This window comes from Balaenoptera ricei, chromosome 3 (genome assembly GCF_028023285.1).
Source record: "Balaenoptera ricei isolate mBalRic1 chromosome 3, mBalRic1.hap2, whole genome shotgun sequence".
NCBI classification, from domain to species: domain Eukaryota; kingdom Metazoa; phylum Chordata; class Mammalia; order Artiodactyla; family Balaenopteridae; genus Balaenoptera; species Balaenoptera ricei.
Window position 1 is genome coordinate 60872953 of NC_082641.1, and position 24424 is coordinate 60897376.

The 24424-nt window shown below is 39.3% G+C and overlaps 1 protein-coding gene across 2 annotated transcripts in view; it reads left to right on the forward strand.

Annotated features, from left to right (window-relative positions):
* The window catches only part of IQGAP2 (IQ motif containing GTPase activating protein 2), a 295945-nt gene extending 273732 nt beyond the window's left edge, over window positions 1–22213 (forward strand). For both annotated transcript variants that reach the window (XM_059916596.1, XM_059916597.1), the window contains 7 exons: window positions 330–471; window positions 10137–10224; window positions 12152–12364; window positions 14160–14320; window positions 15898–16035; window positions 17103–17211; window positions 21265–22213. In XM_059916596.1, coding sequence (XP_059772579.1) covers window positions 330–471; window positions 10137–10224; window positions 12152–12364; window positions 14160–14320; window positions 15898–16035; window positions 17103–17211; window positions 21265–21378 — 965 coding nt within the window. In that variant the 3' untranslated portion in view covers window positions 21379–22213. The remainder of the gene's footprint in view (window positions 1–329; window positions 472–10136; window positions 10225–12151; window positions 12365–14159; window positions 14321–15897; window positions 16036–17102; window positions 17212–21264) is intronic.
* Window positions 22214–24424: the final 2211 nt, after the last annotated feature.

A 24424-nucleotide genomic window follows, 5' to 3' on the forward strand; every position in this document is an offset into this window, starting at 1 on the left:
CTAGATACATCAAAAAGGATTTGTCAACCATAAAGAAAGAAAAAGAGTGAAATTTATTAGACGTTCCTTGCTGTGTTCTCCAATGGTGTCTTTTATTAACAGTTCTCTCTTTTAGTAATTTTTTTCAAATTTTGAATATTGATGTCCCATGGTATTTTAATGTTTAATTCAGAGATTTTTTAAAGTGTATTGGAATGTGTTTTCTTCTGAGGACCATGATCTCCTGTTCAAGTACCGAGCCCATGTTTCCTACAGAACCTTTATCTTACGTTGTTGATGCCACTGTCACAATCAGTGAATTGGAAAAATAACAATATTTTATTCTACAGGGGAAGGAGCTGTTGACCCCAGTGACCCTGACAAGGTAAACACACTAAATCAACTTGCAAAGACTGAGATTTCCCTTTTCCTGACCAGCAAGTACGACATAGGGGATGGTGAAGCTGTAGATGGCCAAAGCCTCATGATCAAGTAAGTTTGGGGCTTAAAGAGCACATGTCTCCAATTATGCATCTTAAACCATGCAAATTCAAATTAGGCTAATTCCTCAAATAATCCATTTTAAAATATCTAAATATTGAAATACATTATGTTTATCCATCAAACATCTAACCAAAGAATAGTAGACTCTTTATAATTTAAGAGGGAACTAAATATCATGATACTTTCTTAAAGCCTATCTTGTTTTTTAGTTTTCCTTGTAGTAATTTGATTCCTTTCCTTTAAGAAATGATTAACTCAGTTGGTGAAAGGCCTCAGGTAGCTGAAAGGAAATATCTGTTTCAGTGGTCAAAAGAATAGTCAAGGAAATACCTTGAACCTAATTTATTTTCTGGTATAAAATGTTAACGTTGAGGGCTTCCCTGGTGGCGCAGTGGTTGAGAATCTGCCTGCCAATGCAGGGGACACAGGTTCGAGCCCTGGTCTGGGAAGATCCCACATGCCGCGGAGCAACTAGGCCCGTGAGCCACAACTACTGAGCCTGTGCGTCTGGAGCCTGTGCTCCGCAACAGGAGAGGCCACGGTAGTGAGAGGCCCGCGCACCACGATAAAGAGTGGCCCCCGCTCGCTGCAACTAGAGAAAGCCCTCGCACAGAAACGAAGACCCAACACAACCAAAAATAAAAATTAATTAATTAATTAAAAATTTTTTTAAATGTTAACGTAAAAGGTACACACGATAAGACATAATGTTATTATCTGATTTATTAGACACCTTGCCTATTAAACTAAGCCTGGATATCTTGACCAACTTTGACTTTATTTATACCCAATTTCTTGTCCTCAAAGATTTCAAACGAAGCTTTCACACTCTTAATTAATACTGTACTTTTTCCGTCAAGGCCTCGTGGACATTCCACGTCAGTCCTTTACATACAGGGTAAGAAAGAATGATCCATCACCATAAATCGAAACGCCATAAACCAAAGCCAGATGCTCACCAAACAATACAGTTTTGAAGAACTAATATAACCAAAAGGATTCGTATTAGCACATCAGAACAGTTGTACGTTGGGGTGAGGTGGAGAGTGGAAGTGGGAAATGGGGAGAAAAGGAAATAAATAAGTATTTAAATAATACTTCACACATGACTTCCAAGGTACAGGCCCTGAATTCTGAGGTTGTTTTCATTTGTGACAGGAGCTTTCTGTTCTGCCACTGACATGCTTTGGACAGTACTCACTTCTAGTTGATTTTTTCCAGATATTCAATCCCATGAAAATGGCAAAAAAAAAAAAAAAAAAAAAAACTTAGTGTGCTATGTTGCAATATGTACATATGTGCTTCTTCTACTAGGCTTGTTTATTTTGTGCTCCGATTATCTTTAAGGATCTGTTTGTTCACGTAGCCGAATATTTGAGTATCTACTCTGTGTCCATGGCACTGGGCTTGAGGCTGAGGACACAACGGTGAGCAAGCCGTTAAGGGTCCCTGCCTTCTGGGGGTCTGCAGTCTGATGGAGAACACAGCTCACCTGAGGGACCCAGGACAAGCTGCAGGACTCCTACACAAACTTGGCTTCATAAGAGTTGAGGGCAATTCCTTTAAACTACTGATGATGAAGTCAGATTGAACTTGCAGAGACAGCTCAGGACAGGGCAACAGAAAAAAGGGGGAAAACTGTGGAAGCTGCTCCCTGGGTTCCTCTGAGGATGTGCCAATTACAAAGGTAACTGGAAATACAGATCCTGTGGTTCCACCATGCAAATTAAATTAGGCCAGTTATCCTGTGATCTCATAAGCTTTGTCCTTTAGAAGTAAGAGGAAGAAATTTTTTCATAATTAATTTTGTCTGTTACTTGAACACCATTTTCTAAATGCAGTCAACTCAAATGAATGCATTAATGAATGAAGATCATGATTTGGGTAGTCTAAAATATCAAATAGTCTGAACATCGTGTATATTTATACTTATTGCTGAATCTGAGTTTCCATGGTTCTGTGAATTTTTGGAGTGCACATTTCAAAAGCAAAACCATGAAAGTCAGGTGTGTTGGGCAGCGATGCATCTTAGCCAGGAAGGCCTGGTGCATTGTCCTACTTGCCTTAGCCCTTGTGTGGCTCCCTCCCCACTGTGTGCTAGAAAAAAGTACTGTCTACTTCTTTAATCACCATTCCAAGTAGAGCCAGCCAGTGGTTTTATTTATTTATTTACTTACTCTTATATTTTGTGGTAAAATACACACAACATAAAATTTACCAATCTAACCTTTTAAAGTATACAATTCAGTGGCACTTAGTACATCCAGAATGTTGTGCAAGCATCACAACTATCTATTTCCAGAACATTGTTATCACCCCAAAAGTAACCCCATATCCATTAAGCAGTCATTCCCCAATGACCCTGGGGCATCTTTTCAGGCCCTGCTCCCCAGTCCTGGCAATCATTAATCTGCTTTCTGTCTCTATGAACTTGCCTATTCTGGAAATTTCATATAATGGAATCTTACAATATATGGCCTTTTGTGTCTGGCTTCTCTTATTCAGCATATTTTTGGCTGAATAACATTCCGTTGTATGGACATACCACATTTATCATGGACATTTGGGTTGTTGCTACCTTTTGGCTGTAGTGAATAGTACTACTGTAAACATTTATATACATCTTTTTATTTGAACACTGCTTTCAGTTCTTTTGGATATATACCTAGGAGTGGAATTGCTGCATCATATGGTAATTCTGTTTTGAGGAACTGCCAGACCTTTATTCCACAGTGGCTACACCATTTTATATTCCTACCAACAAAGTATGAGAGTTTCAATTTTTCCATAATTCACCAAAATGTATTTTCTGTTTTATTTTGTTGTTATAGCCATCCTAGTGGTATGAAGTAGTATCTCATTGTGGTTTTGATTTGCATTTCCCTAATGATTAATAATGTTTCCCTAATGATTAATAATTAATAATGTTTCCATGTGCTTGTCAGCCTATCTTCTTTGTAGAAATGTCTATTCAAGTCTTTTGCCCATTTTTTAGTTGGATTGTTTGTCTTTTTGTTGCAGAGTTGTAAGAGTTCTTTATATGTTCTGGATGGTAAACCCCTATCAGATATATGATTTGCAAATATTTTCACCCCTTCTGTGGGTTGTCTTTTTATTATTGAAGTATAGTTGATTTACAATGTTGTGTTAATTACTGCTCTACAGCAAAGTAATTCAGTTATATATATATACATTCTTCTTTTTAATATATTTTTTCCATTATGGTTTATCATAGGATATTGAATATAGTTCTTTATGCTATACAGTAGGACCTTGTTGTTTATCCATTCTATATATTAAAGCTTATATCTGCTCCCAACCTCCCACTCCATCCCTCCCCAACCCCCCCCCACACCCCCCCAGCAACCACCAGTCTGTTCTCTATGTCTGTGATTCTGTTTCTGTTTCATAGATAGGTTCATTTGTGTCATATTTTAGATTCCAAATATAAGTGATATCATATGGTATTTGTCTTTCTCTTTCTGACTTCTGTCACTTAGTATGATAATCTCTAGCTGTATCCATGTTGCTGCAAATGACATTATTTCAGGGCTGTCTTTTTATTCTCTTGGTAATATCCTTTTCTGTAGAAAAGTTTTTTAACTTAATGAAATGCAGTTTATCTATTTTTTGTTGTTGTTTCTTGTGCTTTTGGTGTCATGTATAAGAATTCATTGCTCAATCCAAGATCATGAGGATTTACTCCTGTGTTTTTTTCTAAGTGTTCTATAGTTTCAGCTTTTATATTTAGGTCTGTGATCCCTTTTGAGCTAATTTTTGTGTATGGTGGAAGGTTGGGGTCCAACGTTATTCTTTTGCATGTGGATGCCCAGTTTTCCACCACCATTTCTTAAAGACACTATTCTTTCTCCATTAGATGGTCTAGACACTCTTGTCAAAAGCCAATCTACCATACATGTATGGTTTTCTAGACTCTAAATTCTATTCCATTGATCTATATGCCTATCCTTATGCTAGTACCACACTGTATTTATCACTGTAGCTTTGTAGTAAGTTTTGAAATTGGGAAGTATGAGTCTTCCAAGTTGTTCTTTTTCAAGATTCTTTTGGCTACTTGGGGTTCCTTGCAATTCCATGTGAACTGTAGGATCAACTTTTCAATTTATATAGAAAAGGCTATTGGGCCAGTGTTTTAATAGATTCAATAATTTACTGCTTTCATAGGCCTCTGGGGTCTAGAAAGCCTTCCTCTGGGCATACTTCAAGATCCTGCTGTTAGCAGAGCCCTTCACTAAGCAGCCCAGTGGATCATCGTGGATAACGACTTGAAATGAAGACTGACCAAGTAGCCTTCCCCAAAAGTGGAATTTGGGTATTGCCCAAAACAGTCAGTAGAGTTCGCTCCATGATGTTAGGCTAGCCTTACCTCCAAATACATTATACCTTAAGTATATATTTCAAAATCTTGATACGAACAGATAATCATAAAATGTGTCATTGACAAGGAGCTTGGAGACCATCTAGTCTGAGTCTTTATCTCTGAGGTGAGGAAATTAAATTCTAAAATTATGGGAAGCAAGTAGATGGGCACTGACATGCTGTAAATTCATAGGCCATTGATATTCCATTGATAGACGCTTGGAAATACTGATTCAAAAACTCTTATGGGGATGACTTTCTTCCAAGCTAATAAAACAAATTCCTAACTCAAACATAAAATATAGTTCTTGAGACTCTTCATTAGAGAACCAAATTTAACTAGAATCAGACAGTGCTTTTCAGAAGTTACTAAGAAGTAGATGGTCATGGAATGCAGAGCTGTTGGGGGTAAAAATAACTGGCTTTTTCTCTATCAAAAAACTATTTTGCCTCCTTGTTAAATAGGTTGTGTTTTTAACTTTCAAAATGCCCCCCTTATTATTAATTACAAAATCACTAGCTTTCCAGTGATGAGTAATTCATCTTCATGAGGGTCCCTGAATAAGGCACAGTTAATCCTTATGCTTGTAAATTTAATTCCATGCTGGTTTCATAATTCTTAATAATTAGATGAGGATGAAGATGATAATAATGCCAAACACCTATGTAGTGCTTACCATGTACCAGGGACTGTCCTGTAGATATAGATATGGATATGAATATAGGTAATAACAGATAACAGCATGTATAATATAACAACATCTGTGGGTCATGTAATACTCTCAGCAACTCCAAGAGGTAGAGGTTATTACCTGGGTTTTATGTAAGAGGAAACTAGGCACAGAACAGACAAAAACCCTTTCCTGGTAGTATAGCTAGTAAGTGGGGCATAGGTTCAAATCCAGACAGTCTTAAATCTTTCCAGGCCTACACTCTTGATCACAAGCTTTTACAACTTGAGGGCAAGGTCACTGTCCTTTGCACTCTTAGGGATCATAGAATAAACAGTAAGAATGATAGCAGAGCAGTTATTGTATACCTGATGCTGGGGCATTGCTTCCCAGGCCACAGAGAAGGAATGACATAGAGTAAGGGACATGAAGGCACATGGTGGAATAGGAAGAAACATTCTATTTCTGTTTCCCTTCCATATCTTTATGGAATAGGGAGCCTCGGTTTGGGCTATTGCCATTTTGCTAAAACTACTAAGCATGGTGGTATTAAAAGGACAAATGAACAAAAAAGCCTGGTTGAGGAGTCCTAGGGAGACCTGGGATTACAGCCCCAATCTCACACATTAGCCATTGGACTCTGAGCAAATCACTTCCCCATTTGTTTCCTCATCCATCAAATGGAGAAGAGGGGAGATGATGGGAAAGGGAGGACTCTGGTGAGTAAATGAAGTCACACAGTGACACCTTATAAATTATAAAGAACTGTACAATTGAAAATCTCTCTCGGGCTTCCCTGATGGTGCAGTGGTTAAGAATCCGCCTGCCAATGCAGGGGACACCGGTTCGAGCCCTGGTCCGGGAAGATCCCACATGCCGTGGAGCAACTAAGCCCGTGCACCACAACTACTGAGCCTGCGCCCTAGAGCCCGTGAGCCACAACTACTGAAGCTCACGAGCCACAACTACTGAAGCCCGCACGCCTAGAGCCCGTGCTCTGCAACAAGAGAAGCCACTGCAATGAGAAGCCCACACGCCACAAAGAAGAGTAGCCCCCGCTCGCCGCAACTAGAGAAAGCCCGCACACAGCAATGAAGACCCAATGCAGCTAAAAATAATAAATAAACTAAAAAAAAAGAAAAGAAAATCTCTCTCATTATAACTTACGATTCAACTTATAGTATGTGATCCTTTTGGCCTTTATTAAGCTTGCTTTTCTATGAAAGTATGTGTGTAAGTAGAAGGCATTATAGATGGCTTTTATTCATACTTAGCTGCCTGAGTGCTTAAGTTGTCATCTCTTAAGAATTTTTTTCCTATCACATAATTCAGTTTAGGCATCCATCATCCCAGTTGCAAGATTTTCTTGCTTTTAGTCCAAGCTGGCATGAGCAGTAAATGGCTAAGGAGATATTCGAGGTCTGGTGATAAAAGTGTATAATCATGTTATTAGAATTTTAAACAATTGGAAATATTTTTTAGCTTCCACAAACACCAATTCCTTTTCAACCTTGGGCACATTGTAAAGCAGATGGCAGAGGGGGAGGCTCAGGAATGGTCCTGGTCAGAATGTGATAACAGACACCCTTTGAGTGTAATGGCCAAACCTGTGGGACCACACCAGTTTACAAGCACCAGGCGGTCTCATTCATTGACCACGGGATTTGAGCAGAGCTATGATGAAGAAACTCCCTGGTGTATTTCTTTTTTTCTTAACTCTCCTAATTCAGGGAGGATGGCAGAGTTTGACCAGCCTGTCTTACCTATTATATGAACAGCCATGGGGCCAAAACTTGAACCAGTTGAATTATGCTGGTCAGACCATATCTAGAATATTGTGTTTGCATTAGGGTGGGGAGGGGACATGTCTTAAAGTCATTGGCAAACTGAAATGTGAGCAGGACTGGAAACTCTCTTTAACTCCTATTGTGAAGAGGCTTCAGGAACTGAGGTGTTTCACTTGGAAAAAAGAGAAGAGGGGATGGAGACACAATTCTGGCACTCTCTGCAGGTTGATGAGGGGCTGATGATGAGGAAAGGGAATTCGACTTGTTTCCTGCAACTCTAGAAAATAGGATGTGACCTTCTATAACGATTGAACCTCTTAGGTCTTTGCTGACTCATTTGTAAAATCAGGGATTGGACTGTTGCCCAAGGTCCCCCTCGGTGCTGATGTCCTGTGACTCACTGGGTCCAGTGAGTGGACCGTACTGGAAGGCAGGCCTCTCAGAGTGGGCTTCCCATTTAAGAATGGGCTGTTCCAGTGCTGTGCTCGCCAAAAGAGATTTAATGTCAGCCACACAGTTACTTTTAAATTTTCTAGAAGACATTTTTAAAAGAAACAGGTGAAATTAATTCTAATATATTTATTTACCCCAATATATCCAAAATGTTGTCATTTCAATATGGAATCAGTGTAAAAAAATTGTTCATGATACATGGTACATTCCTTTTTTCATACTGAGCCTTCCAAATCTGGTGTGTGTTTTGCCCTTAATGCTTATCTCAGTTTGGACCAGCCATGTCTCAAGTGCCCACTGGCCACCTGCTGACCAGTGGATGCCATCTTGGGCAGCACAGCTTTAGTGACCATGTGAGTGCTGACCACATGTCAGACCCTAGGGAGAGGCTTTACATGCATCTTTCATTCAGTCCTGAGAGATTCCCATTATATAAATGAAAAAAAAAAAAAAAAACCCACCTACAGGGACTTTATAATTTGCACAAGTCCACACACCTAGTAAGCAACAGGAACCCTGATTCGACCTTAGATCTGTCTGACCCAGTGTTCTTAACCATTAGGCGTACCACAGGGCGAGGTACTGAATTCCCTGTCATGAAACTGGATGGTTATTTACATGTAAGATGTCTGGGGTAGAACTTTGGCAGTGGGTTCCAGTGGAGGCCTGACATAAAGTAGAATTTCAAGAGAAAGGCTTTGTGAGCAGTTTGTCCTCCAGCCACTCCTGAACAAATAAACATTCTTGGTCCCTAGCAGGGCATACTTGAGTGCCCTTGGTCATTTTGGTCATCAGATAGCGTCTCTAAAGAGTCGAGCTGGGAGTTTCCTGGAAGCATATATCGTCAGTCATTCCTAGAATATTAGTTCAAATAAGAGACAGTCACTGTATTTACATTTGTTAAAATCACCCAGAGCTTTTATTTTTAACTCGATGTTCCAGCTTAATGCATTTATAATGATGATTGGAGGAGGGAGTTGTGTGGGGCAGAAACGATAGCTACTTGGCTCTCTAAGCCTCAGGAACAGGGCCGTCTCCCACGTGGCTGTAATGAGCTGTGTGCCCACCTCTGACTCTTGGGGGAGCATTTCTCTGTGCATTCCCAGACAGCCTGTAAATCCCCAGCAGTGAAGGGTCATGGGCCAGAGGAAATGGTTGTGATCATTCTTCTCATACAGACTTGAAATAAATCAGAAAGGAGAAAAATAATGGTTACAGATGGTTTATTGGATTTTATCCTGTTTGCAAAAATAATATATCTGGAATTCTCTTTGAAAGTTTCCTCTTGTCCTTTGGGAGCAGTCGCCCCAATGCTTCAAAACATGAACGATGTTTTATTTTCATTTTCCGATTTTCATGCCGTGTGAACATTTTCTGCTGTAGTTGAGGAAGAAATTCATCATCCAGTGATACCATGTAATGCCTTGGAAAGAACTGAGGCTCAACGCAATGTGAAACTTCAGACATTGGTTAGACCTGTTTGTAATTTAAGGCAACTTCTGCTTATGTCCCTCCCCCTTTTTTTTTTTTTTGAAGGGACGCGATATCCAATAATGTTCCCACTTATGTAAAAGGGAGCACACTTGACCATTTGCCTTTTATGTTAAAATCTTTTTACATAGTTCCATAACCTGATCTTTAATTAGTAACGGGTGGCTGATTACCCTAAAGAACACATATGAAAAAATAGATGGTTTTAGCACTAACAGAGGGGTTCCAGCTCTTGTGACCGAGCAGCTCTTCAGTTCTCTCCCACCCGATGGGTTCGTCCCGCCCCCAGACCTGAGGCTCCCAAACACCCATCCTCCTGGCTGCTGTGTCATCCAGCAGCCAAAGCCTCCGCAGCCCACACAGGACTCGGGCTCCCACTGGCCTTCACAGTGTTTCATAACCTCCTCAGAGCAGGAAAGCTAACAGCTTCTCTGGCTCCTAAAGGCTTATGATGTTTTCAACAGGCTCAGAAGTTTAAATGTTACTAAAGTTAGGAAAGGGGGACCTTTCCTGCACCCTCCACAGTCACGGGCCAAATTATCCTTCCTTCTCATCAAAAAGTAGCCTCAGTCTAAAAAGAAGAACAGGTACTTAGATAAGGAATCTTATGACATATTTGTGCCCATGATACTGACACTATAATCTGACAACATCAAGCATATAAAACCCAGACTTTTGATTATCAAGCATTCACAAACTTTGGGGAGCCTTGAAGCAGACGTGGTGAAGTTCTGTGAGATGGTTTTATTTTAAGGGATTCTCTTTGAGGCTTCATCTCTGTAGGTGCTTGTTCACTCCCTTGGGAGACGCAGATTTTTGTGCATCAGGACTGCTGTCTGAAAGCCTGTCTCTCCTTTCTATATTTTGTAAGGACCAAAAAGCTGATCATTGATGTGATCCGGAACCAACCAGGGAGCACACTGTCAGAAATCTTAGAGACACCAGCAAGTACAAAACAGGTAATTGACCTTAGAGTGTAAAATAATAAGTACCTTTGATATGAGCTGATTTTGTTAACAAATCTTCGTGCCAAATGTTTACTGTTATCTCAGAGAAACTGTATCTGACACGGTTTGGAAGTAAGGAATTAAACCGAATTCAGCTATATATAAAATCCATGGAATATCAATGGAATGAAATAGAAAAATGCAGCACTGAATTTATGCTGAATAGTTTTGTCCTAGACTAGGAAGATAGTTCTGGGTCTTTCAAAGCCTCTGAATGTTCATTGTAAACCTTGAACAGTGAGTGTAGGAAACAAAGGAAAAGAAGAATGGACTACTTAAAAATGAAGACTGTATTCATTGCAGTGGATGGGCAGATAAGTCACTTAAGAGATCGTTCTGGTCGACAGGATATAGAAAAATACCTTTCATATTTTATGTTTTTGCTAACTTGAAGAAATGAAGAAATGTCCCACACATTAAAACTGTTTTCCAAATGCTTCGGAAGCAAACGTCTTGAGTCCATTAGGTCAGAGCACCATTATCCTGGTGTAAATAACTAAAGTTTATTAAACTTTAATAACAATCTTGCAATAATCTTTTTATCAGCATCCTTGAAAATGCATCATTATTTAGTTCATTCTGAATTAATGTCAATGATATTGCTTTAGTTTCAATAATTGCCACTCCCTAAACAAACGCTAACAAAATTATCTATTTAGTTACTCTTAGCTGGGCTACATGTAATTTCCTGAATCATTCTTAATTTAATTGGTTGCCAAGAAATCATTCTGTCACAGTTTTTAATAAAAGTATATATATATATATATATATATATATATATATATAATGTCAAGTTATCTGATGTTTGTTAATGTGTGAATATTTTTAAACAAGGTGGGTAGAATATTTTACTGAGATGAGAATTTTAATTCTTAATGAATATTTTATTTTTCCCCAAATGTAGCTTAGTCACTAAGAGTGCAGACTTCTGAGATCAAGTATAGCTCTGTAACTCCTAGCTCTGTAACTCTAGGCACTTAGAAATATTTCTATGCCTTGATTTCCTCAACTGCAAAAAGGGAATAATAATAATAGTACCCAATTCAGGAATAACTCAGTTAAAACATGTTAAGTGGGTAGAATAATATCTGATACATATTAAGTTCTCAACAATATTGGCTGCTACTGTTACTGTTTACTGCTGACCTGGTTTACTGTTACTGTGTCCATAAAGTTGATCTGTCATTTATATTCTTAGACTTTGTCTACAGTGTCAATCAGTTGTGTGGCACTGTGACATGGGAATCACCAGTCTCTTGTTATTACTGGTTTTTTGAACAAACTATCCAAACTGTCTTGATTCATTTATTTACTTATCATTTATTTGGAAACTTATTTTGTGCTAGAATACTCTTAATTTCCTTTGGTTCAAAGAAACCCTGCAGGTTTTTCAGAGTCGGAAGTTTGAGAATGATTCCCTTACCAGAACAAAGCCTTTACAGCTTATGAATCTCTGTAAATATGGCTGATGTTAGAGTTCAGGGTTCTCATGGCCACGTTTTAATGGATAATCTAGTTTTAGTTTCCTCATCTGGACTGTCCTATCCAAAACTGATATCTTTCCATCCAGAGAATTATAAAATATCAGTTATCCCTGATAATATGTCCATTACTAAGGTAACTTGTCATCTTAGCAATAAAGTAGCTATTTAGAATTTCGCTCAAAGTAGGCCTGCCACCACTGCTATGTTTCTCAGAAAAACAAAGTAATTCCTTCCCAAAGACCTACTTCAAAACCCATGAAGAACGTATTGTAATTCTGTCTCTGGACCTTGGCTCGAGGACCTCTTTCACTTTGATATTAACTTGCCTTGTACAGCTTCTGAATCTGAGATTAGGGCATCAGAGATAAATCAACATCTTGATATTCCCTTTCCAGGAGATAGATCATGCCGCAGACATGGTGAGCCGTGCAGTTTTAGATTCCAGGACTCCCGAAGACATGAAGCATAGCCAATCTATGGTTGAAGATGCACAGCTGCCCCTTGAGCAGAAGAAGAGGAAAATCCAGAGGAATCTTCGGACATTGGAACAGACTGGACATGTGTCATCCAAAAATAAATACCAAGACATTCTCAATGAGATTGCCAAGGTTGTTGGAAAGAGTATTCTTTCTCCTTTGCTTAGCAGACATGTGCTAATCATTGGTCACGCACATGCTGGGACTCTTGAGGTGACATGAGGAATTCATAGTTATATACATATGGTTGCTGTCCTCCGCAATATTACAGATTTTTTAAGGTTTCAGAGAAGTTGATGACTTTTCATAGAGAATAATCACAACTCCCCCAAGTCATTAGAAGAGTTGAAACACACCAGACATAAATGCTTAGGAAATGTACTAGACAAGTTTCATCTATTGCTTTAAACAATACCCACTAGTTTTAAAAGTGACACTTTTAGGAGAGTTCTCTCTTGAGTTGTTAGTTGTCATATAACCCAGTTGCCCATGGGACCTGCCACTGAGATGGTACCTCTGTGTCCCTGAGAATTTGCCTCTAAGCAGTTTAGCCTGAATGCAGTTCAGACTTCAAAGTTAGTTTCCGTTTTCTCCTCCCGTATTTTGACAGTTGAGAAACTTCCTGAGAAAAGGATATCAAATTAGTGCAAGGAAACATCACAGGAAAAGGCTAGATCTGTTTGCCAAGGATAAGGAAGTATATATTTTGGGTTAAAAAAAAAAAAATTTCATTCTTTTTATCCAAACATGCAAATTAAAATGGGTCTGGAGGTTAAGGACAGTTACATGATCAGAAAAAGAATAAATTTTCTTAACTTCTGGGAGGGAAATGCACTCAGCTTCATTCTTCCATGGAAAGTTATGGTCAGTTCTGGCAGTAGGCTTATTCCTCCCAGCCTGAGTGACTCAAGGGAAGTAACGTTTTTTTCTATAGCTCTGGGTTGGAAAATATGTCTCTTAGGGAATGTGTAGTAGAGAAATTGATGCTTTTGTCTTGGAAAAAGAAAAAAGCTATCATGAAGGCATCCCCCAAAAGATTCTACTTAATGAAGAATTTTTACTTAAGAAGGATGTGTTTGTCTGTCTTTGGATTCCTAGAGGAATGTTTTGTAAGTGTTCACAAAGGAAAAATAATATTAAACAGGCACCATTTTCTTAAATGAAACATTTTTTTAATTTACCAATTAGAATTACAAAAAAAAAGAATTGTGTGTCTGTAAGTTTAAATATAATGTATCTCTCGTAAGCTGTAATCAGCTTGGTCAACTTTATGTTCTAGGAACTCTATTTAAATCCAAGTAATAGTTATCCATGTTGAATTTTTTTCAATCAGTCTTGAGACCCCAGTTGTTTTTGCAAATCTTGAGAAATATTTTTCAGATTAAAAAGTGTATTGTTTTTTTAATTTCTAAAATCGGGGATTCCCTGGCAGTCCAGCGGCTAGGACTCTGCGCTTTCATTGCCGAGGGCCCAGGTTTGATCCCTGGTCGGGAAACAGATTCCCACAAGCCGCATGGGGCGGCCAAAAAAAAAGAAAATGAATGTAATGATGAAATGTAACCCTTTTCAGGGTAAAGTATTCTTCAAAGTAGAATGTTCAAAATATTCTGAAGAAGTTTCCTCCTGCTAAAGTCTTCCTTGTGCCCTTTTAAAAACACTATTTCTCCGTATACAATTAATCTAAAATTGCTTCTCTGCTTTTCCATCAACCTTAGCACCTCTCTTAAAATGAAATACAGACACTCCCAGTTCTAAAGTAAAAAGGGAACATTTTGGTGTTGAGGGTTTAAAATGAGGTGACTAAAAAAAACTACAACAGTCACAGATAGTGATTTAGTACTAGATATTCTTCCTGTTCCAAATGGGCAATATCATAAAGCAAACTCCTGCTTAAATCTCATACCATGGCCTTTCCTTGTTATTTTAGGATATTCGAAATCAAAGAATCCATCGTCAGCTTCGAAAAGCTGAATTGGAAAAACTTCAACAGACCCTGAATGCACTTAACAAGAAGGCAGCATTTTTTGAAGAGCAAATTAATTATTATGACACCTACATAAAGACTTGTTTAGACAACTTAAAAAGAAAGTAAGTTGAAATCATATATTCTTTTGTAATGTCATGATTTATATGGGGTATCCATTCTTTTACAATCCTGGGCTGTCGGGTTGGGTGTGGTAGCAAACTTTTGCTTTATTATATAACCAAAAACTAGAATCTCAATTTTATGATTTGCCACTGTGAGCTAAGAAGTCAGGAGTGAATTTAGAAACATGTTACTTCTCTACTAACATTGGCATTAAAGTAGTTTACCCTGTTGTGTTTCAAACAAGTAGCTTTAAACACTTGGGGAAGCACTTTCATTATTCCTTCTTTTTTAGTCAAAGGTGTGTTTTAAACACTATTATTAAAAAAAAAAAAAAAGCTACCCTTGGGGCTGTTAACAATAAACAGTTTTTGTATACTTGAAAATGTTAGGTAACGCCAGATATTTGCTATTGCACAGCACAGCTTAATGATTTTAAATTACTTACTGGTTCTTAAAAATTATTTACACAAAAGACAAAATTCATCAGTCCTCTATTACCCATTAGCATACATATCATAGGTTTTTTTGGTCACAATATAGCTACTTTTAATGAGTATTCTTTGCTCATAATTATTCTTATCACTAGACTAAGGTCAATACTAATCAAGTTTTAATTACCCATTTAAATACATAATTCAGTATTTTTATGTAACCCTTGTAGTCAAATTGACACTAGGAAATGGTGCTATATGGAAAAATCAATTGCATTAATCATAGATTTGATGAAGGAATATAACCAAATTTAAATCTCATTTATCTGTGCCCCACTAGTTCTGAATTTTAATTCATTTGCTTGCAGCCTGTAAATTACTTTTATGCTATTCCTGGGAGGAAAAAAGTTGGTAAAGCTGATATTTAGTAGAAATAAGCTTGTCAGGGGCTTTCTTTACGTATTTATTGCAACTACGACAAGGCATTTTACAACATCTGCAGTCAGGTGAGCTAGACTGGGATTCTCTCTTACATTGTGTGATCTTGAACCAGTCCAGTGATCTCTGAAGCCTCAATTTTCTCATCTTTAACAGGGAATTGGGAGTACCAGCCTTACAAGTGTTGTTGTGAGAGCTAAATGAAATGACACAGAAGAAAGGAATTTACTTCAGAATACTATGGCAAGGTTAATTTTGTAAATGTGAGGCAGTATTTAGAAAGCACTAGAAAACAGGGATGGCCACGTACTATTTGTTAAATAAATTAAAGCACTCCTAGTGATACCTTTCTTTAGGAGTGTGTACGCAGTTCATGTTATGGCACCTAAGCTGCTTGTGAAATGACTTAATCGAGCCACATGGTTCAATATGCCTGAGACAGCAAAGTACAAGTTTTATGAAACATATTAGTCTGTAATTCAAACCTGAGTCACCTCGAAAATAGCTTTTCCTTAAACAGTTCAGTAGTGAGATTGCACTGCACCGGGAAGGTTGTCGCCGACTATCACACAATATAAAGTTGCCCAGGTTCCATATAGTGGGGGCCAGGTGTGCACAGTGGTGTGCCCTCTGTGCTGGTTATTGCGCTGCCAGGAACATCTGAGTTTGCCATCTTCACGACGGATGGTCTGTTCTTATTTTGTCAGAAATACTCGGAGGTCAATTAAACTTGATGCAAAAGGAGAACCCAAAGGGACAAAGCGAGCGAAGCCGGTGAGGTACACCGCAGCAAAACTGCATGAGAAGGGTGTCCTCCTGGGCATAGACGATCTTCAGATAAACCAGTGAGTGGCACCCAGAATCTGCACAAAGCACACGCGCCCTCTAATCCCTCCCATCAAATCTGACTCCCACTTCAGTTTCCTGTGGCCTTTGAAGAAGGCTTCACTTGGTCCGTCAGGGCTTCCCCTTGCTTACAGATGACAGGAGAAAACACGTGTATTGTAATCTCTAGTCTTCCCATCAGGCCTGGAGCATCTGGTGCTGCTGGTCAGACTAAGTGCTGATCGAGTGGTTGTGCTTCCCGTGGCTCAGCCAGTGTGTTGGGATTTGCCAGCCTCGCCTCTCCCTCCAAAAGAACTGAGTCATAGCAGTGAGAAAGAAAAGCTGCCTTTTGGTCTTGCTCAATGAGAGTTGTTTACAATTGCAAAACGGTACCTCTCTGATGTGAAAGCCACGGACCGTGTGCTGATGCCTGGGTCAGAGCCACTCCAGCAGTGTGCTACTACTGTGTGTATTTGAGGTGGAGGAGAAACCCTCCTCCGAGCCCCACACCAGGCACTGATGGGTTCGCCATTTTAAAAGGACCGTAAGTCCTGTGCTCCCTCACTCCCTTTTCCGTTGGGGGAGGCCAGACTCACTGTGTGTCCTCCTCTGTAACTCCGGCTTCCTCCGGGGCCTGGCTTCTCTTCCATTTATCCCATCCAGCCTTCTCTTGACTGAGACCAACTCAGAGAAGATGCTTCTTCCCCTTTGAAGTTGCTGTAAAACTAATCATCTAAAATGCTCAACTGGCCTGTCAGCAGTATAAGTCAGCATTTATAGTTCTGTGAATCGCATATAATTTCAACTGTATATTATGCTCTTTAAGAGCAAGGACAATATTTTGCATTTCTCTTGTAACAAAGCACCTACTTCAGTGCTCCGTGGGCTGCAGATCTCAACACGAGCCGTCAAACCTATTTCCAGTGAGCCAAACTGGGGACTGATGGTGGGAGATTTGGGGTAACTTCCTTAGAATTTTCCCAGCAGGCTGTTCACTAGGAATGGTAACTTAGGAGTCCATTAATTTGTTTCAGCTTTAAGCGTATATTTGCAGTTCCACATGTGTGAATGGTCCTTTCTTCACTAGGTTTAAAAATGTTACATTTGATATCTCATCTACTGAAGATGTGGGCATCTTCGATGTCAGATCAAAATTCCTGGGTGTAGAGATGGAAAAGGTGCAGCTCAATATTCAGGTAAGCTGGGATTCCTGCAGATTGGGGTGAGTTTTATAGTGGGGGTCCTTCTTGGCTTCCCTGGCTTGCATTGTTTTTTGTTTTTTTTTTTAATTTTTTTTTTGGCTGCCTTGGGTCTTCATTGCTGCGCGCAGGCTTTCTCTAGTTGCGGTGAGCGGGGGCTACTCTTCGTTGCGGTGCGCGGGCTTCTCATTGCAGTGGCTTTTCTTGCTGCAGAGCACAGGCTTGAGGCGTGCAGGCTTCAGTAGTTGTGCCACGTGGGCTCAGTAGTTGTGGCTCGCGGGCTCTAGAGCACAGGCTCAGTAGCTGTGGCGCATGAGGTTAGGTGCTCCGCGGCATGTGGGATCTTCCCGGACCAGGGCTCGAACCCATGTCCCCTGCATTGGCAGGCGGATTCTTAACCACTGTGCCACCAGGGAAGCCCCTGGCTTGCATTCTTCATGACAACAATGAAATTTAACAGGAGACCAATGCCAGCCTTATCTGCCAGTATTACTTTAAGTGTTGATGATTTTTTTTAAAGCTATGATTTTCCAAATTATTGGAACTTAAACTGCTTTTAAATGGTAAACCATAGCAGTGAGTTTTTCTAAGCTATGTTTTCATTTTGAAGCTTAGAGAAAAGAATAATGTATGTAAAAGTATTCAGAGCTATCAAGTAAAGGTTGGAAAGTTTCCTTTTCTTAGGAAATTGCTTTTCTTCCTAAGATAGCGTATACCCAGGATTGGAACTTTCTGGATCTCATTTCTCCTTCTTCCCTTTCTCCTTCCTAGAATTATTTTTGCATCAGTTTCTTAAATTTCTTTGTCAACTATTTGGGATCACAAGAAAGAAAGACATTGTGCAAAACAGATATCTGTAAATAGAAAAATGGTGTTTGCAGTCAGAATTACTGCTATTTTCTCATAAGAACCACATTTAAGCCAAATATACTTGAGCAGAAACTGAGGAAACAGTTTATGTGCCACCAAAAAAAAAAGGAGGGAGGGTGCAAGTAAATGTTTATCTACTCCCAGCTTAATCCTTGCACAGAATCAATTTAGAGATGTGATTGAGTTTTTAAATGGAAATAACACCTATTTGCCTGGGCCCCAAACTACTTGTAAAACTGTTCCCAGGTATTCTGCATGTATCTACATGGAACATCATGATAAGCCACTGGGAATGGTGTAAGTTCCAGCCTCACTGCCTCCCTAGCCTGTGGCTGAGATCAGTGCAGTTACACCTCCAGCCCTAACCCATGGGATAAAATACCAGGGCCCTTCTTTTCTGTCTAGCATTCCTTATAAGCCTAAAAAAAAAATGAGAGCTAAATGGGTTTTATAAAGACACTGATATAATGCAGTAAATTAGAGTTCAGAGAGAAAATTGAAGATATTATATAATTATGAAAAGTATACTTAACGGTATTATTTTCTTGTTTATTTTAAATGTCACTAAATGTATCCATCTAAAAATTTAACTGAAAGTCTTGAGTTACTGTGTGGAATATTTAGATAAATATGGGAAGAGAAAACAGTGCTTGTGGTGATATGCCTTGGTTAGTGATTCTTCTGTAGCAAAGACATATCATGTGATTGCCAAGAAGGAAATGATCCAAGCCCAATAAACATCAACTGAACAACAGATGAATCACAAGTGACCAGGAGACACCTGTTTAGAGAGGCCTCAGGAATTCCACAGGACTTCCTTTTAACACTGTGCAAACACAAGCTTCACTTGCTCCTTTGTTAAAAGTTTCATAGTAGGATTAGCTGTTCACACCATTCATTTAGACACACAATTGTAAAATGTTACTCCTTAGCTGTATGCAGGTGGCTATTATGCTCCAGATTTTTTCAGTCATTGACATATCATCAGGACCAGCTACATAATTTGCAGGGCTCAGTGCAAAATGAAAATGCAGAGCCCCTTACTCGAAATTGGTGAGAATTTCAAGATGATGACAGCAGAGCATTAAACTAAGTGCAGGGCCCTTCTTCTAATCATGGGACCATGCACAGGTCGAATGCCCACAGAGCCAGCCCTGCATATAATAGCTGTCAGACATAAAGTCAGACTTATCTTTTCACACAATTTATGGCTTTCAGACAATTCTAATATGAAGCGAATTACCAGAGAGAAATGTGACGGCCAGGTCGTTAGTGTGAGTCAAGGACTTTGTTTCTAAGAGGACAAAAAGGGAGATTTCTTCTAACATTATGCTTCTAGGTTTTCTTCAGCCCACTCTTTCCTCAGTTCCTAAAGATGATATCCTAATTATATCCTGTAGCCATATACATAACAGGAAGGCGTGAGTTACGTGAAGATGTTCTGCTTCTATAAATAATGGCCAGTGTTTATGGAGGGCTGCAGTCTTGGTATTCTTCCTTTCCCAGATGAAGAACTGGGATTCAGAGAGCACGTTATGGAAGGGCCGCTGGAATCCAAACTCTTCATCTCTCTACACTACTGCCTCTCTCACAGGATTCCAGTTGTTCCTGACCAGACAAGAGTAGCTTACAAAGTGTTTGCAGATTTCTTGATCTCATATGCCCGATAACACGCCTATGGGGTTGGCAGTGTCAGCCCCAATTTACACACAAGGAAACAGAACCTCAGAGAAGTTATATGATGTTGCAAGGTTGTAAGATAGCAAACAGTGGAGATAAGACTAAAATCTGGTCTTTCAACCGCAAGTGCAATCAGAGTTCCTCTGTTCCCCATGGGGGGCCCAGCTAATTCCCCTCCATACATGATTCCTTCTCAATTTAACCATATTGGTTTCATTCTTTTCCAAGAGTTTTTGACAGATGTTGCCTTTCCTAAAGGAAAAGTGAATCTCCACTATGCTTTAATAGGCAAAACCACTCTTGATGAAAGAACTTCAATTCCCTATGGAATTTCCATCCCAGAAGCATATCTAAATAATGGAGGGGTTTAGTTGAGTGCAGTTGGAGATAATTGAGAAGGTGGAGCAGGAAGCTGGCAAGAGCCCAAGTTCTCTCAAAGAAGACTCCAACTTCTGCAGGTGGCCTTGCTTGTTACAGACACAAGGCATTATCATCGAGAAGCCAGAAATTTCCAGAGCTAGAAACAGGAAAATGAGACCTGGGTATGAGTCTAGGGCAGTTCAGGAATGATATCTTCTATCTGGCAAAGCCCCCCTGTCCTGTGTTATTGTAAAATGTTACTGCTTAGTCTCATGCATTTGGCTGGTGTGAGCCAGTTATTAATTTATAAACGAAGGAAATTTTATTAATTTTTCTTTGTTTATACAGCAGCAATGAAACAGAATGATAAACTTACTGGAGAATGAGGAACAGAATACAGGAACAGAAGTAGTCTAGATCAGAAGGAGTTGCTTTGTACAGTGGTCCCCAAATTTCAATCTTGCAGTTTTCCTCAGTAAATAGATCATTTCTCCGTATTTCTCTATATTTATTTATTTATAAAGTATACATGCTCTTGGTACTTCACTCAAAATCTACTTTTTAAAATACATAGAAAATGTACATGCTCAAGAAATGAGGAAAAAATAAAAAGAGGAGTTCTAATATTCTTTTTGCTCCTCAATGAACTGTCTCACTCCACTTTAGAAAACCCTGGCTCTTCTAAAGGATATACCTCATCTTGCAGTAACATTTGTGTCTTGAGTTTTTCAATTATAATTAAACTTTTAATTATATGTCTAATATTAACGGTAATGGTTTTCTCTCATAAAGTCCTTATCAATCTAAAAATCTGTTTTCTTTCATCGAGGTGAGTGATTCTCAAAGTATGGCACCCAGACCAACAGTATCATCATCCCTCGGGAACTTGTTAAAATGCAAGTCCTTGGGACCCACCCCAGAGATCCAGAATCAGAGATTCCTGGGGGTAGGGCCCAGCAATCTGTTTTAACTGGCCTGTGTTTTTAAACCAGGTGATTCTAATGCACACTGAAGTATAAGAATCCCCACCGAGGTCCTTAGGTCAACCGAATCTTATTGTTGTCAACAGTCTTCTAGAATGTGTTTTAAATGTGGGAAATGTCAAATTGGAGATGTGATTGGTGTTCCTTACAATTTCAGGATTTACTTCAGATGCAGTATGAAGGAGTAGCTGTGATGAAAATGTTTGATAAGGTTAAAGTGAATGTAAACCTTCTCATATACCTGCTGAACAAGAAATTCTATGGGAAGTGAAGTGCCTGAAGAAATCTCATGGATTCTGTATCACCTGGATTAGGAAATGAATCTGTTTAGTATTTTTGTTTTTAAACATGATTGAAATCACTGCTTATAAACGTGTGATTTTTTTTTTTAAAGACCAAAACTGTTCCGAAGAATGTACCCATGTGCCTTTTTGATAATCCGATTCTGCAGTAGAATGATACACAAAATGAATTAACGTAAACACTGCCACATTGTACTGTGGTGCAGGTACTCTGATTTAAAACTTTGGATATTCTGTGATTTGTTTTAAAGTAGGGAGAAAATAACATTAGCTGATTAGGGACAAATGTGTAAACCTATTTTCCTATAAAAAAATTTTTTAAATGTCCCATTTGAATACTGTAAGTCTTCATAGATTTTTTTTTGATCTGTGGAGAAATGGAACCTGAATTATTTGTAATGAATTATTTAGAGAGATACTTGGTTCTAAGCCCCACCTTCTGGGAGTTATCGATTTTAAAGAAAACTTTTGTGCAATTCAAAGTGAAGTTTTTATAAGTAATTGAAAGTGACAGTACAATAACACTTTCTGTATAAAAGTATATATTTTATGTGATTTATTCCTACTAAATGAAGTGCACTACTGCCTCATGGTAGAGACTCTTGGACCCAGAGCCTCTCAGTGACTAAGGAACAACGTGGATAGAGATCATAGGCCTCACCCCACCTCCACCTTTCACAATTTATTTGAATATTTCAATTGTGCCTCTCAATTTTTTGTAATGCAATAAAATCAGTATCTGGATGGTTTTTAAATGTATTCTTTGAAAATTGTTTTATGTAAAATAAATGTTACTGAATTACATTAATTTGACTTCTGTCTGAATAAATCCAAATCATTTAGTGGGTAGGAGAAGGTTCTTGGTGGGACTTTTGGGGAAAAGAGGTACAGTTGACCCTTGAAACAACACGGGTTTGATCTGTATGGGTCTACTTACACATGAATTTTTTTCAATAAATCACTGTAAAAAAAACATAAATTTCTTTTCCACATCTTTTTATTTTTGATATCTGGTATTAATAATATGTATAACATCTACAGTGTTTTATATAAGACAATATTAATGTAGGTACTGACAGATTTGTTTTATAAACAGATGACATAAACTTACAGTATTGATAAATACAGTGCAGTACTGTAAATGTATTCTCCTTATGATTTTCTTAATAACCTTTTCTTTTCTCTAGCTTATTGTAAGAATACAGTACGTAATACATATAACATACAAAATGTATGTTAATCAAGAGTTTATGTTATTGGTTAAGACTTTAGGTCAACAGTAGGCTATTAGTAGTTAAGTTTTAAGAGAGTCAAAAGTTACAATCAGGGCTTCCCTTGTGGCGCAGTGGTTAAGAATCCACCTGCCAGTGCAGGGGACACGGGTTCGAGCCCTGGTCCAGGAAGATCCCACATGCTGCGGAGCAACTAAGCCTGTGCTCTGCAGCAAGAGAAGCCACCACAATGAGAAGCCCACACACCGCAACGAAGAGTAGCCCCCGCTCACCGCAACTAGAGAAAGCCCGCGCACAGCAAGGAAGACCCAACACAGCCAAAAATAAATAAAAAATAAATTCTTAAAAAAAAAAAGTTATACTCAGATTTTTGACTGTGTGTGTGGGGTGGCACTTCTAACCCTCACATTGTTTAAGGGTCAACTGTAATACATCTACAGCTGTGCCATTTAGGGTATAGTTTATGGGGAGGAAAAGTAATTTTCCCTCTACCCTTCTAAGTTCTTGGCTGAGACCTACCCCCCCCCCAATAATAAAAGATAGATTAACAGGAGAAAAACAGAGGTTTAATAATGCATATACCTCCTATATACATGGGAGACACATAGGGACTATCTGCCTAACTATACCCTCACTTACTGTGCTTTGCCTGCTCCCCCAAATGGCCCAAGCCACCACCTTAAATACCATCTCCAGCTAAAGGCAAAAGATGATTGGGGGAGCAGTTAGGGGAGGTAATCAGGCAAAGCAGAGTAAATGAGGGTATAGTTATGCAGATTTAAGTCTCTGCCTTTTCCACTGATAAGAGTTTCTAGAGGTTTAGTCATTCTTCTCTTCCTTGTTCAGAGAAGGAAACACCCTTAACGAATGGAGATTTCCCTTGTAAATGTAAATGTCTTTTAAAAGAGTGTAACTTTACTTGGTTTTCAGAGCTTCTCCTATATCTGCTGTTTTTCAAAAATAACCAGCTCAAAGTAATCCTTCTACCAGAGAGGCATATCGTGGGGATGGCAAATTTTCCCCTTCAAGAGTGAGCTGCTGGGACCAAGAGATCCAAAACCCTGTGGCTGACACAAGGTAGAAGTTTGTTTTCTCAAAGGTAAGTGAGCAGTCCCACAAGTTACCAGGGATCCAAGCTGGCCAGTTGGCTCTGTCCTTGTCACTGATTCCTGGCTGGCAGGAAGGGGGAAAGAAGTCCGGGGCAAGTCGTTTTGTTTCAAGTTCCGTATGTTATTTCTGCTTACAGTACGTTGGCCAAAACTTAGTTACATGGGGCTTCCCTGTAACTAGAATCCATCTGCCAATGCAGGGGACACGGGTTTGAGCCCTGGTCCGGGAAGATCCCACATGCCGCGGAGCAACTAAGACCGTGCGCCACAACTGCTAAGCCTGCGCTCTAGAGCCCATGAGCCACAACTACTGAGCCCATGTGCCACAACTACTGAGCCCATGTGCCACAACTACTGAAGCCCGCACACCTAGAGGCCGTTCTCCACAACAAGAGAAGCCACTGCAATTAGAAGCCCATGCACCGCAAAGAAGAGTAGCCCCCGCTTGCCGCAACTAGAGAAAGCCCACACACGGCAACGAAGACCCAACACAGCCAAAAATAAAATACGTAAATTAAAAAAAAAAAAAAAACTTAGTTACATGGCCATGACTAGCTTCAAGAGAGGCTGGGAAGTAAACGTCCTAGCTAAGTCATGTGCCCAATTAAAACCCAGGGGTAGAGAGGGAGGTGGTTCTATTTGTAAAGAAAGGGAACAGTGATACCTGGGGACCA